Raw genomic sequence first — 15177 nt, 5'->3', positions numbered from 1 at the left:
GCCATTTTTGTTGCCCTGGATAGTCTTAAGTCAAAGCTCCTGTTTACATAATAGGCTTAAATTAGATCTGTCACTCCTCTACAGAAAGGAGAAGATAAAACATGAAGGAAGTAAAAGAAACTGCATTTCTATGCTGAAGCTGCTGTACTGGTTATGCCAGTAAGTGATACCTCTCAGTTGGCTGTAATAGGGAAACTTTTGATATGGGTTAAGATGACCACCCCCCTAAAGCTTCAGCCTACCGTTCAGCCTTGCACAGTTGTACAGGCTTCTCTCCTGTACTGAAATAGCTTACTCTGATTTCACTGCACACTGTGAGCTTTTCACAAAGTGCCTTAGAAGCTACAAATGGAGCCCACCTTATGTCCTGGCTGGAGGACATCCAGCATCATCTAGCTCTTTCCTCCCCAGCCTGATTGTCCCTGGCCAGTCCAGTTTTTGGATTTTAGCTCTATTATGGAGCATCACAAGTGGGTGTTACCTAAGACAGTCTGAAGGCAAATACAGTCTGCCTAGAAATGCCCACTCCTCCAGACTTCCATCCACCCATGAAGGCTTTTTGATATTTGCATAACTCCTCCGAAAAACCAGCCCACTTCTTGCATCAGGGCTGGGGCTCTTGAGAGGAGTACTGAGGCAGAGTGTTGTGACGTTTTCAGGAAGCCATGTACAGCACCTCCCACCAGCCATGATCTGCTTGCATTGCATAGAGCAGCACAGAGACCAGTTTAAATTAATACATGTACATACAAAGGTTTTACTTAAAATGTAATTAGCATATTGATAAGGTGGAAAGAAGAACCAGGGAGGCAAAATATAAGCAGAATAATCTTTATATTTAAAGCGGACCTTCAGTAATTTTTTCAACTTTGCGCCTATTAAATTTTCTGCCCTTGTTGTTTTAACTTTGAATAGTAAAACATTTTTTTTCTGCCAGTAAATACCTTATACAGCCTCTTCCTGTTGTTTGGAAAAAAAAAGCCTAGGCGTATGACATCATGCACAGCTCTCTTTCACTCTTTTGAGAGTTTGCCAGGAAGGGAGGGGGGTGAATCATAAGAGGGCCAATGAGAGCTGCAGAGCTGGAGGTGTGCCTCTGTGTAAATTCAGGAAGTGAACAGGCAGCAGCTTCAGCTGCCCACAGTTAAAATGGATGCAGCCAGACTTAGTGGAGGGAGATTTCTGCAGCATATTTGGCAAGTACAGAATAACAGTATATATATAAAATAATATGCAAAGTGGTTGGAGGGAAGCTTCAGAATGACAAAGATGTTTTTATTACAAATTATGTGAGCAGACTGCAGTTCCTCTTTAAACATATGAACATGACAATATAAATGCTTTAAATTATGAGGACTTTTAAATATTTTTAGAAATAATGAAGGTTAAAAAGCAACAATGTCTTAGATAAACTTATAGAATTTGAAGTTTGTTCATTTTGGGGGGAGGGGGGGGGGTTCAAAACAGATCAATTCCTTTTATTTTTTGGCTGATAAATTTTATCGTAACCTGTTATGTGCCAGTGCGATGCACACCGCCATGTCTGCAGAGACTAGTGTGGAGCTTAATTAGGTTAATAAGAGTCTTGATTCTGTCGGTTCTCGCTCTGCCGCGCTGCGTCCTCCTCCCCCCCTCCCTCCTGCCTGCACAAATCTTCTCCTCCTTTTCCCTCTGTCTCTCATTGTCATCTCCCTGTTTCTGCACCCTGATCACGACTGTCTGCTAAAACTGGGATTTTTTTTTTTTTTTCCTCCCAAGTCTCTGCAACGCTGTGCGGAGTGGTCTGCACCCCCTGCTGGTCAGAAGAAAAAAAAATACAGACAAAAAGAAAACAAAAAATTGATTAGACTTTTTTGTTTTAAAAGGAAACTTTGTACACTCTAAGCAAAAAACATGAAAGTGGTCATCAGATATATTATTTATGTTAAGTGCAATAAGCTCAGTAATGTGTCATTGTAATATTTCCAGGTATTTATTACCTCTCACAGAGATCACAGTACTCCCCCTGATAATGCCTTCATTTGCTGATCTACTTCAAATGATGACACCATCTTTGTTCAGGCATTATCAGTTTCCTGGACTGAGAGATGACAAAATCATGTAAAGCCTGTTCACAAATGTATTACACAGATCAGCCCCTGCTGCAGCCTCTTACCCTGTGACTTGCTACAAAATTACAATGGTGCAATCTGATCAGTGGTGGAGAGGGGATTGAGAAAAGGCCTCCTCCTGCCTGCAGCAGACTGATGACATTCACTAAGCCTAGGCAAAGTCACTGACTGGAGCTTAAGGCTGATTTTTGGGGCCCCTTTCACACTGGGGCGGGAGCGGCGTCTGTGGTAAAACAGAGCTATTTTTAGTGTCGCTTTACTGATGTTTTAGCGGTGCTATTTGGCTGCTAGTGGGGCATTTTTAACCCCCGCTAACGACTGAAGAAGGGTTAAAACCCCCCGCAAAGCACCGCTTTGCCGGCGGTATAGCCGCGCTGCCCCATTGAGTTCACCGCTCCTTCACCGCTCTGAGGATGCTGCTTGCAGGAGTTTTTTTTAACGTCCTGCAAGTGCACCGCTGCAGTGTGAAAGCCCTCGGGGCTTTCATACTGGAGACACAGCAGCGGCTGTTTCAGGGCTTTACAGGTGCTATTTTTAGCACTGTAGTGCCTGCTGCAGCGCCCCAGTGTGAAAGGGGTCTTATAGTTATTATAATGGTTGGAATTAAAAAAAAAAAACATTTTATAATTAGCTCTGTGCAGTGGTTTTGCAAGAGCAGCCCTGATCCTCTCCTTTTTGGGTCCCCCACTGGCAGTCCTGGCTCCTACCCCCTGTTGAGTTCCCCAATAGAAAGCCTCTTGCTATGGGGGCACTCCTGCTTCACCCACCGAACCAATGAGGAGAGATGGACCTGGGAGAGCCTCTGCTTTCATGCACATCGCTGGATCAAGATGGGGGGGGGGGGGGCTGGGTGGAAGCTACACCCAGAACGCTTTTTTTACCTTAATGCATAGAATGCATTAAGCTAATACAAAACTCTGCCTTTAGAGCCACTTTAATAGTTAAAGGTGTGAAGCTTCTTTGAAAAATTATACTGTGAGTACATATTGTGACATGTCAGGAATGACATATAGAATGACGTTACAAGAATCAACTTTAAAGCATTTCTAAGGGCAATTTTTTTTATACTTATCTGCTCTGTGCAGTGGTATTGCGCCTCTTATTCCTCCTCTTGTGGGGTCCTCTGCTGGCACTGTCTGCAACTCCTCTTCTGTGCCTGTCCCCATAGCAATCTGCTTACTGTGGTGGCACACTGGCGGGCGGGATCCCGAGCCAGGCTGTGCGTGTCCTTATATAAACACAGCGCGGCTTGGCCCTACTCCATCTCCCTCCTCAGCATTTGGTTGACAGCAGCAACAGCCAATGGCTGCCTCAGGCCCTGTGAGTAGGGGGACAGAAGAGATTCAGCCGGACACAGCACTGGATCAATTGAGGACTCAGGTAAGTAGTTATGAAGGTGGGGGAATCTAGCAAGTTGTAAATAATTTTTTACCTAATGCAGGAAATGCATTAAGGCAAATAAACATTTTAGCTTTAGGACCAGTTTAAAGCGGAGTTCCACCCAAAAATGGAACTTCTGCTTTAAGGGAGGTGACCCCCTGATATGTCACATTTGGCATGTAATTTGTTTTGGTGGGGGGGGGGGGGATACACTCTTTTTAGAGGGTTCCAGGTCCCACTTCCTCACGGCGCACCACTACTCCCTCCCTCTCTGCAATCATCTGGGACACGTCACAGGTCCCAGATGGTTGCCCGGTCAGTCACGGCGCACAACGCGGGTTGCGCATGTGCAGCGGGTGCCCGGCTGTGAAGCCACAGCCGGGCGCCCACAGTTACAATGCCTGCTCCACAGAGAGGAGGGGGAGACGAGCAGGGCTTCGTTCCCCCGCATCGCTGGACCCTGGGACAGGTAAGTGTCCGATTATTAAAAGTCAGCAGCTGCAGTATTTGTAGCTGCTGACTTAGAATTTTTTTTTTTTTTAAGCAGAACTCCGCCTTAAGTGCATTTCCCTTCACATATTGTATTGTAAATGCACTTATATTAGACCATAGTGCTTACATAGCATAAGCTCCATGCATGAGAAAAAGGCAGAGGTGTTGATTTTGTAGATCAGCAGCTTTATCTTCTTGTATGAAAGTCATATCGGTGACTTTCCTCTGTCCTCCAGAACTGGAATGATATTTTCTATGGTTGAGGTACATTAGTAAAGCAATCATATAGGTGTTGATGGATTGACTGAGACCCTATCAGGGCTCCTCATAACCTGATTTGAGGCCAGGAAAGAAATTGTCCTAGCCATACTCAGTAAATATATAGGGGGATATGGACACAAACGCCAATTGCTTGTATGGCTACAGATAGATACTCTGAATTATTTTAAATGCAGCTTGCAAGTTAGCTGTGGCTTTTGGTCAGATGTTACTGATGGACAATGCCAAAGTCAATGTCTTGAGCAGGGTTGGAACTTTCTGCTTGGGCTAGCAGACCCAGCTTGTCTATGGAAGGACAATGGAAGCGTTTAAATATCAACTGCCGTGAACTTTCAGAAGCACTCAGAATAGCAACTGCCATTTTTGTTAAGTGGTACTATGAGTCACCAAGAACCAGTTTTATTCCCTGTTGATCCTGCTAGTAGAGTCATTATTTGTCCACTGCCTTTTACGGGGTGCCAGCCCTATTCACTCTGCTGTGAGATTGCACAAGAGCATTGTCCCTTGTCTTTGATGGACATATGGATTTCAGTGGAAATGAAAGGATAACTAAAGGCAAAAAGTTTAATTTTAAAAATCCGAAGGACCTAGAAATAGAACATGTTTCAAATCTGTCCGACGGACTCAGTTCCTATCGGGAAAATCGTTCATCTGTATGCTGGTCTGATGGACCAAATACGACGCAAGGGATGCTATTGGCTACTGGCTATTGAACTTCCTTTTTTTAGTCCCATCTTACGTCATCACGTTCAAAAACTAATGGGCTTTCGAATGGACTTAGTCCGTTAGTTTGAAAGTCTGTCGGAACTCCGCTGAAAACTCAGTCAGGAAGACCATAGGACCTAGTTTGCCGGAAAGTCCAGTCGTGTGTACGCGCCATAAAAGTAAAATCCCACATTTAGGGTTGTCCCGAGAACAGTAATAGAAGGGAATTCTTCTAACAAGGAGACCTTGGGGGACCCCAATGGATTCCCTTAGTTTGTAGGGAATTCCTCCTACTTCCTGTTTTCCTATGGGACAGAAAGTGCCACACAGATGGCAAAAATAAACTGACCGGGGTTATAACCCCCCTTACTCTATCCAAAGTTGAGAGGTCACAGATTTTCACTATATAATGAATGCACATATGAACAACTGGCCTGTTATTGGATATCTAAACCCTATAATAAAAATGTAGACTACTAGTTCTTAGATGCGGTGGCTTCATTCGTTTTCATTTTTCAGGCCAAAACATTTTTCAGCAACCTGTTGATCTTGCAAAAAAAACAGCAGTCATGTAATTTAAGGACCATATACACATGGGCCGAATATCAAGTGGTATCGGACAGTTCGGCCAGAACCAGCTGACATTCTGCCCATGCGTGTACGGCAACCAGTCCGACAGAAGGCAGCCAAATATCTGCCTTTTGTTGAAGGGGCATGACCGAAAAAGATCAGCCAATGGTTTATTCTGATTGGGGGGGGGGGGGGGTTCCCCGCACGTCCCCCTGTCAGAACACAATAGCTCAGCAGGGAGATTGCTGTACTAACATCTAGTAGATAGTACAGAATCTCCTCCCAAGCTCTTTCCGTTTTTAATTTGTTCAGCCTGCTGGGTTGAACGAAGAAAATATGATAGATTGTACCAGGCTTAATTGTGAGATGAAACTGAAAGCACAATGTTATCTTCCTTCTGTAAACTACTTATCTCCCCATCCCTCAAATAATTGAGAGAAAGAGAAGAAGACATGTTCGAAGTCCAGCATGGGTGACAGCCATGACTCTCTCCATAGATATAGTACCATGACTGAGCGTTGTCACCCGGGGACTAGAAGTGTATTATTCACAAGATCACCCCAGGTACCAATAAAGGAAACAAAAATCAGAAATAAAATGAATGCAGCCACCACATCTAAGCTGCAGTGTATTATGTTTTAACCCATTAGGCCTCAGATTTCACCAGTCGTCATATGGCATTAAAGAGAAGCTAACTTCTGAAAAGTTCGGTCACACTGTAGTTCAGCCACACTTCTTAACCAATGAACCTCCAAAATTTGCAATTCTTGAACCAGAAGTCCCATCAAAGTCAATGGAAATTTGAAGCAAGACTCCAAAAAAGTGTGCATTACAGAGCTGCAAATGATTCAACCTTGTGCAGAATGGTTTGGGAAGCTCCTGGCAGCCGGATGAGATGACGGGGCCACAAAAACAGTCCGAGCCATTTACAGTACTTTAAACATTCTATGAGGGATAGAAGGGGGGACCTGGTGGGACTGGCGGTCAAGCGAGGGGTACTTAGGGAACAGCAGAATCACATATATAAGGCAGAAACAGCCTTTGGATCAGTCTTTGGCTCAAAGAAACCCATTGGCAATCCAAAGTGTCAAAAATAACATAGAAATTTAGATTCAGCTTGGGACATCCAAATTCATAATAATTGGTCCAAATCTAACGTCATTCAAATTCCAGGATCGGTTCTGCTTGGCATACTTATATAACATTTGGTAGATTTCCATTTTTTCATTGGATTCTATGTTGCCCCCCTATTGTACTCCCAGGGGGAGGGGGGGATTTGTATAGCGGAAGTGTTTTTGCCCCCATTAAGAAAGCAATCGCCTCACTGTGACAAAGTCGTGTTCCCCCTTAGACGCCCCCTCCCTCCTTCCCTCCCTCCTCCTCCTCTACTCTGTGCTGGTTTTGCGGTTACAGACAGGGTCAGGAAAAGTTCCCACATGGAAAAGACTAAAAAAAAATCATTTTCTCAGCTCTGTTAACACTGCAGCGGCCGCGCGGCACTGCATCGCGCTGGCAGAACAGAAGAGAAATCGCCCTGGAATGGGGCTGTGACTGTGCTGTTGGTGCAAAGCCAAAACAAACAAAAACATTGTATTTCTGGCAGGGAGAGCATTTTCCTTATAGCTGAGCTGTGCGTCAAAGAGGACCTGTGTTCCTTTTTAAATTCCACCATTCAATGAGACTGCATCAGAGACCAATAGGGCGCTGTCATTGGATTGGACGATAGCAGTTAGGGGAGCTTAGCCTTGAAGTCAGACACCAGTGACATAATGAAACTAAATCAGAGAGGTGCACCAGTTGGCCATAGGGCACACCGGGCATTTTCCCCACTGGGCCATGACCGCAGGGCTGCATTTGCTAAGAAGGGCTGACTAATGTGACAGAGAGCTTCAGACGGGTGAGATCTGCGACATAAAATATGCAACTTTATCGCATATATCATGCACCTGCCTCTCACCCGCCCCCTGAGTCCTCTCGAACCAATCCTCTCTTCGGCCTCACCGCGGAACAGATAGAAAAAATTATGTTGCACGATATTTGAAGCCAGATTCTGTTTTCTACTTCCATATTGGGTCTGGTGCGGGCCTCCAGGGAGGGACCATGACATCGGCAGGAACAACGTACTCTCCTCGAGTAATCCTCCCACTGCAGTGTGTCACCTTTCATGGCGCTCAATAGAGGATGCCGGCGCTCAGGGAGGGACAGTAGGCTGGTAGCCTAGACCACCTGTCGGAGGAGGAATAAAGATCAGCAACACACTCAGTGTAGGATACGCAACTTGCTTAGGGTACACTATGGATGTAGCCAGATGCTGTCTTTATTCTTCTTGTTATTCTTGGTTTAAAAAAAAAAAAAAACAATGGGCTGCTCAGTCTAAAATGCCCGGGCCTATTTTTGGTCCCAGTCCAGCCCTGGGCACCAGAGAGTCTTTTCTGTTAGGCATCCTTTGGCATTTTCTCCAAAGCAGAACCTTTGCCTGTAAGGAAAACCTGTACTTTACCAAAATATGGCAGATACTCACCTTCTACCCACTGCCTGTCCAGTGCCCTGTTTGCTTGCTAATGCTGGTGACATTTCCACACCTTCACAATAAAAAGCTCAGTGCCATAGAGGTGAGTTGCTGTCCCGTGGATGGGGCTTCAGTGGGGTAGTGGGGTAGCATCTGGAATATAGGTATGTGCATTTTTACTCTAATTGCTCTAAAGCAGATCAGTTACTTTACCCTTATTAAGCACAAGTCCTGGTTCTTTTAAAGCAGAACTACACCCTCCTATCCTTTACAGCCAGGGAAGCCGTCATCTTAGCCTCTGTTTGATCTGCTGTTGTCATGGTGCTGCACGTGTGATCAGTTACCACACCAGCCATTTGATGGTTTGACAATTCCATTCAGAAAATAAGCAACTGTGACGGTTATCATTCACGGCATGCCTTGAATGTAACTATTTTGGGAAACCATTAAATGCATGGGTTTAGTTCCACTTTAATAGTTTACAATGGAGAACAGGTGCACTTCAGTTCCGCTTACATGGCAGTTATATACTGTACAATATTACACTATATACATTTTATATCTGTGTTGATGATATTACAGAACAAGTCAAGTTGAATATGATAAACTACTATAAGCTATACAATGATATGCAATTCTCTTGATAAATAAGGACCTTCACGAACAATACTGCACATACACCTCTGGATAAACTCTAGACTGACAAGCTGCTTTGTTGTTGCATCAGTCAGGAACAATTCAGGTCATGCCACCATTTGTAGCTCCATAAGTAATTGCAAATTCTTGTAAAATAAATCTGCTGCAATTGTTGCCCATCTGTGACATATTCATATATAATCCTGTGTGTTTCGTTATGCTATGTGCCCCAGTCTCTGTGTTTTATAAAAAAAATGCCTTCTATACCTGATTCCAGAGTGTCGCTCAGCGCTCACGTGACCGACCGCCTTTCTTTCCTCTCGGTCTGACTGCTAGGGCAGGAGTGACTGAGATTCCCCCACTGATGTTGGTTGAGAGGAGAGGCGAAGAGACCTGGCCTGTCATGTGAGCACTGAGCGGCACTCTGAAATCAGGTATATTTTTCTTTTTATAAAACACAGAGACAGGGGCACATAGTATAACAAAACACACGGATTATATGACACATTAGATGTTATTTCAGCAGCATGAGGGAAGGGGACGGGCACTGTCATGAGCTGACAGGCAGTGAAGGAGGGGGGAGAGAAGGACAGGGGGACAGGAGAGCTGTAGATGATGGAGGCACATAAACTGACCATGGTGTCAGGGCTCAGCAGCCATGATAAACCATGGTCAGTTTACAGAGGGGAGGGCAGAAACAGGCAGGATCAGCTAGGTGTTTCAGGTGATACAGGGTGCCAAGTTACACAGCACAAGCACTGTGCTGTATAACATGCTTTAAGGGAACAGGATCCATTTTTTTTTTTAGGGTAACAAACACTTTAAATCTATAAGGGCACATTGGTAGCTCACCACTACCCCTGTCATGACAAGAGAGGGTTTATTGTGCAGCAAATCACAGAGTGGCCGGTTGCTTATCTTCCTGTTTAGATGGATCCAATACAAAATATTTGTGGATTATGATTTTTTTTTCAAAACAATTCTGTGACATCAGAAATTTCCATGCAGGGGCTATAGCAAGTGTAGACGTGTAGGTACAGGGTAGTGTGTTTTTTTTTTTCTTCTGTAGGTACAGGGTAGTGTGTTTTTTTTTTTTTCTTCTGTAGGTACAGGGTAGTGTGTTTTTTTTTCCTTCTTTTTTTTGGTGCTGTATGCAGACCAAAATGTTCTTACTCTATTTCTCTTTCCCTCTCTCATCCATTATTCCTTAACTTTGTTATCGTTTTGTTTTGCAGGGCTCCAGAGATCATACTCGGGTTGCCGTTTTGCGAAGCCATCGACATGTGGTCTCTGGGTTGTGTCATCGCGGAGCTGTTCCTGGGGTGGCCTCTGTATCCTGGAGCCTCTGAGTATGACCAGGTGAGTGCAGGGCTCAGGGAATGTCTTTTTTAAGAGTGTGGAGAAGTTAAAACCTCAGTCAGGTTGTGTTTGCTGCCTGTGTCTCCATTGGAGAGATCTATCTTCACTATTATTCCTGCCCGATACCTCTGTGTGCCACACTCCGTTCCCTGCGAGCGATGGCAAATTCAAAAAGTTCAAAATTCATAACACATACAGTACACTGTAATCTTACAGATGACATTATTGTATGAAATCATTTCACAACCCTTTTGTTCCTAGTGCTTCCAAATCCACTTTTGTCCATGGCAACCAAAAAGTGTCCCTTTACAAAACATTGCAAAACAATGTACCGCTTTGTGACTCAAAAATCTGACATAATCATACCGCCAGGGTGGCTATGGAGCTTACAATCCAAGTTCTCAAACTCACATACTATGGTTAATTATACAGGAGCCAATTATCCTACCAGCATGTCTTTGGAGTGTGGGAGGAAACTGATGTACCCGGAGGAAGAGAAAGAATCCAATAACATATGTAGGAAGGCTCATTCAGGGTGCTGGTCACACAGACAGACCAGCACCCAGACAGCCAGGCCGGGGACTGGTGAGCCCCCAAAACGCATTGGCTACTCCTTTAACTCTCATTTTGGCAAATCAAAACAATTCAATCTGTTAATCCTAGTTGGCACACTCCTATCCTGGCCATCTTTTTCCATCAGCAGTACAGTGACCTATGTTTGGTTCACCTGTTATACAGAGAGCTGCCCTCACCACAAGCAGTGCATCTGGAAAGTATTCACAGCGCTTTTCTTTTTCCACATTTTGTTATGTTACAGCCTTATTCCAAAATAAATTAAATTCATAATTCCACAAACAATACCCCATAATGACAATGCGAAAGAAGTTTGTAATCTTTGCAAATTTATTAAAAATAAAAAACGAAAACCAATAAGTATTCATAGCCTTTGCCATTCAAAATTGAACTCAGATGCATCCTATTTCCACTGATCATCCTTGAGATGTTTCTAAAACTTGATTGGAGTCCACCTGTGGTAAATTCAGTTGATTGGACATGATTTGGAAAGGTACACACCTGTCTATATAAAAGGTCCCACAGTTAACAGTGCGTGTCAGAGCACAAACCAAGCCATGAAGTCCAAGGAATTTTCTGTAGACCTCCGAGACAGGATTATATCGAGGCACAGATGTGGGGTATAGTACATAAAAATGTCTGGTCCCAATGAGAACAGTGGCCTCCATCATCCATCAATGGAAGAAGTTTGGAACCACCAGGACTCTTCCTAGAGCGGGCTGCCTGGTCAAACTGAGCAGTCGGGGGAGAAGGGCCATAGTCAGGGAGATGACCAAGAACCCAATGGTCACTGACAGAGCTCCAGCATTTCTCTGTGAAGAGAGGAGAACCTTCCAGAAGATCAACCATCTCTGCAGCCCTCCACCAATCAGGCCTGTATGGTAGAGTGGCCAAAAGGAAACCACTCCTCAATAAAAGGCACATGACAGCCCACCTGGAGTTTGCCAAAAGGCACCTGAAGGATTCTGGCCATGAGAAACTGAATTTTCTGGTCGGATGAAACAAGGATTAAACTCTTTGGCCTGAATGGCATGTGTCATGTCTGGAGGAAACCAGGCACCGCTCATCACCTGGTCAATATCATCCCTACAGTGAAGCATGGTGGTGGCAGCATCCTGCTGTTGGGATGTTTTTCAGTGGCAAGATGTGGGAGACTAGTCAGGATCGAGGGAAAGATGAATCCAGCAATGTACAGAGACATCCTTGATGCAAACCTGCTCCAGAGCACTCTGGACCTCAGACTGGGCCGAAGGTTTATCTTCCAACTGGACAACGACCCTAAGCACACAGCCAAGACAACTCTATGAATGTCCTTAAGTGGCCCAGCCAGAGCCCAGACTTTAACCCAATTGAACATCTCTGGAGAGATCTGAAAAAGGCTGTGCACCGACGCTCCGCATCCAACCTGATGGAGCTTAAGAGGTCTTGTGAAGAAGAATGGGAGAAACTGCCAAAAAATAGGTGTGCCAAACTTGTAGCATCATACTCAAAAAGTCTTGAGGCTGTAATTGGTGCCAAAGGTGCTTCAACAAAGTATTGAGCAAAGGCTGTGAATACTTATGCAAATGTGATTTTTTTTTTTGTTTTTGTTTTTTTTTAATACATTTGCAAAGATTTAAAAAAACATTTTTCACGTTGTCATTATGGGGTATTGTTTGTAGAATTTTGAGGAAAATAATGAATTTAATCAATTTTGAAATAATGCTGTACCATAAAATGTGGAAAAAAGTGAAATGCTGTGAATACTTTCCGGATGCATTGTACCAGAAAAATTGCCCAGCACTCTGCTAACGCTTCAGTCTCACTATTATTCCTAGGAGAAAAAGCGAGGAAGAATCCAAAATTTGTCAGGGTACTGCAATAGCAAAATCAGAGCTACGTCACATTGTATTTACATTTGCAATGAAGTTATCAGCCATGTTAGACTAAAGGAGGCTTAGGCCGCGTACACACGCGCGGACTGTTCGCCCAACTTTGTCCGTCCAACAGTTTCGGCAAACAGTCCGCTCAAACTTAGCATGGACGGACATGCCCACACACGACGAACGAACAGTTTGCTGAAACCGTGCGCGATGACGTGAACGGCACGTACGACGGGACGAAAAATACGACGTCCTATACACTGCATTATAGCTTTCGGCGTGAAAATCCTTTCTGAGCATGCGCGCAACTTTGTTTGACGAACAAGCCTACACACGGGCGGACTGTTCGCTCAAACAAGGTTTCAGCGGACAGTTTTTCGGAATTTCCGAAAAACCTTGTCCGTCCAACTGTCCGCTGAAACTGTCCGCTGAAAGCCCACACACGAGCGGACTGTCCGCCCAAACACTGTTCAGCGGACAAAGTTGGGCGAACAGTCCGCCCGTGTGTACGCGGCCTTACCAGGGGCTTCCCACAGTGTCCCTGAATGTCACCAGACAGGCTAGTAGTGGGAAATTACTCATCTCATTTAGCTCCCAAACTGTCTATGTATACATATGGAAATGTTACTCACTGATAATTCCATAAACCAGCGTATGATTTCATTTTACTGACTATTTAATTATTGTACTAAGGCTTCTTTCAGACTGTTCTGTTGAAAAAATGCATAAAAAACACGTGTGCTTTTCATGCATTTCTGGTGCATTTCCTGGTTGCTTGTTCCCCAGCATGCACCTGTGAAAATTAGATATGTAACTGAAAAAACGCACCAAAAACACCATGCAGGTGCATTTTGCCATGTTTTTGATGCATTTTCTATTCATTTCCATGGGGACTTGCACCAAAACCGCACCAAAATTGGAGCATACAGGAATTTTCAAAATGCACTGCTCCTGTAGTGCAGTGGTGTGAAGAGCCCTAGGATTTAAAGCGTTTGCATTTTTGTTGCATTTTAGCATGATAAAAACACAGCAAAAAATGCATCAGTGTGAAAGCAGCCTAAAATTTATTGTACCAGACTTCATAAATTTCAGGATACTGGGAGCTCCCACTATCATATTTTATATGCAAGATTTTTAAGTGTACCTGTCAAAACTTGCAATGCTTGCTGCCCCTCCAGCAGGCTCAATCAATATTTAGCCTATATAGTTAAAGGCAGCAGGTGACTGTACATTCCTCCCAACTTCTAAGAAGACAAAGAGGGACACTTTTTAATACGAAACCTGTATGCAAAGGACAGACAGCCCTTAGTGCTGAGAAGTATCTCTGTTTCCCATTTAGAAGTTTGAGAGGTATGATTAAACTCTTATTATAGTTGATGTAGGCCATACAGATTGGCCTGGCCACCATTGGCAGTCAGTGGACTTGTATTCTAATTATTTTCTGCCATTGTGAAATTGTGTGTCCTCTCACAGATCCGATACATCTCACAAACCCAAGGACTTCCCGCTGAATATCTCCTTAGTTCTGGAACAAAAACCACAAGGTTCTTCAATCGTGATGGTGACTCGCCTTATCCTCTGTGGAGACTAAAGGTGAGAACAAGATGACATTTAAATGCAGATTAGTGTTGTCAATTGATTTAATCTCTTAATCTTTAAAGAGGACCTATCACAGCAAAAGACTGACATTTTGTCTGTTATGTTTCTAGGAATTAAAATACATTGCAGGGATTTAACAAAGGTTCCTGCACAACATTAACTAAGCAAATAGACCTATTTGATGCCACTATGTGCCACCCGTGCCAGAAACAGAAACTGGCACTAGGTGTGCTCTTCTCTGGCTAAGGGATTGTAGCATTTTTTTAATAAAGAAAACTGCTGCAGATCCCCACCAGATTGGACCTGGCATATGAGAAGTGAACTGTCTGCGGTTATTCCACTGAGCAGAGCCCACAGGGTTAACAATCCTCCTCTTCCCTTCTGCATTCATCTGAGTGGGAGGGTGGGCAGAGGGACCTGGAGCTTGCAGCATAGGACAGGGAGCAAAGCTTGCGTCCCTTTTATTAATTAGCAGCAGCATCTGCTTCACTTTCTTAGATTAAAAGAGTGGTGCATTCATTAAGCCTACGCCATTTTTTTCATTCTCCCAATTTACTAAAACTGGAACATACAGAATCGGGAACAGTTGTACGTGACAACCAATCCGTTTTGGGTTTCGATTTTAAAATTTAGAGCAGAACAAGAGTAAGGCTGATATATCTTGTGATCTACTTTAGTGTAACTAGTAAGAACAAATGATTACATAATTAGTCAGGTTAAAAAAAAGACATGTACACTAAATATTAAGATATTTAATCCAGAATACTTGGCATGGTCCATGTTTTATTGTTTTTCTTTTTGCTTTGTGTTAGACCCCAGAGGATCATGAATCAGAGACCGGCATTAAATCCAAAGAAGCCAGAAAGTACATCTTTAACTGCCTGGATGACATGGCACAGGTAAGGACAAGCATGGGGTAATCGGGCTGTGCACGTTTATGCATAAGTCATAATGCATGTGAATTTCTTACACTAATAACTTTCAGTGTCACTCTGTTGCCTTTGAATGATCATTCCACTGGCAGTCACCACTACATTGTCCCTAAAGGATGACATCAGCATATTTCCACTTATCAGTATTTCGCCTCTTAGCCCTGCAATTA

At 43.8% G+C, this 15177-nt stretch overlaps 1 protein-coding gene across 3 annotated transcripts in view; it reads left to right on the top strand.

The window, feature by feature from the left end:
• Positions 1–15177, top strand: part of HIPK2 (homeodomain interacting protein kinase 2) — a 107916-nt gene that overhangs the window by 53455 nt on the left and 39284 nt on the right. For all 3 annotated transcript variants that reach the window (XM_077468772.1, XM_077468773.1, XM_077468771.1), the window contains exons 3-5: positions 9918–10041; positions 13950–14069; positions 14888–14974. In XM_077468772.1, coding sequence (XP_077324898.1) covers positions 9918–10041; positions 13950–14069; positions 14888–14974 — 331 coding nt within the window. The remainder of the gene's footprint in view (positions 1–9917; positions 10042–13949; positions 14070–14887; positions 14975–15177) is intronic.

The sequence above is a fragment of the Lithobates pipiens genome, unplaced genomic scaffold, assembly GCF_037356315.1.
Source record: "Lithobates pipiens isolate NorthernLeopardFrog02 unplaced genomic scaffold, aLitPip1_a1.2 Scaffold_8, whole genome shotgun sequence".
Classification (NCBI taxonomy): domain Eukaryota; kingdom Metazoa; phylum Chordata; class Amphibia; order Anura; family Ranidae; genus Lithobates; species Lithobates pipiens.
Note: the sequence above shows the minus strand (reverse complement) of the source record. Positions and strands in the feature narration are given on the sequence as shown.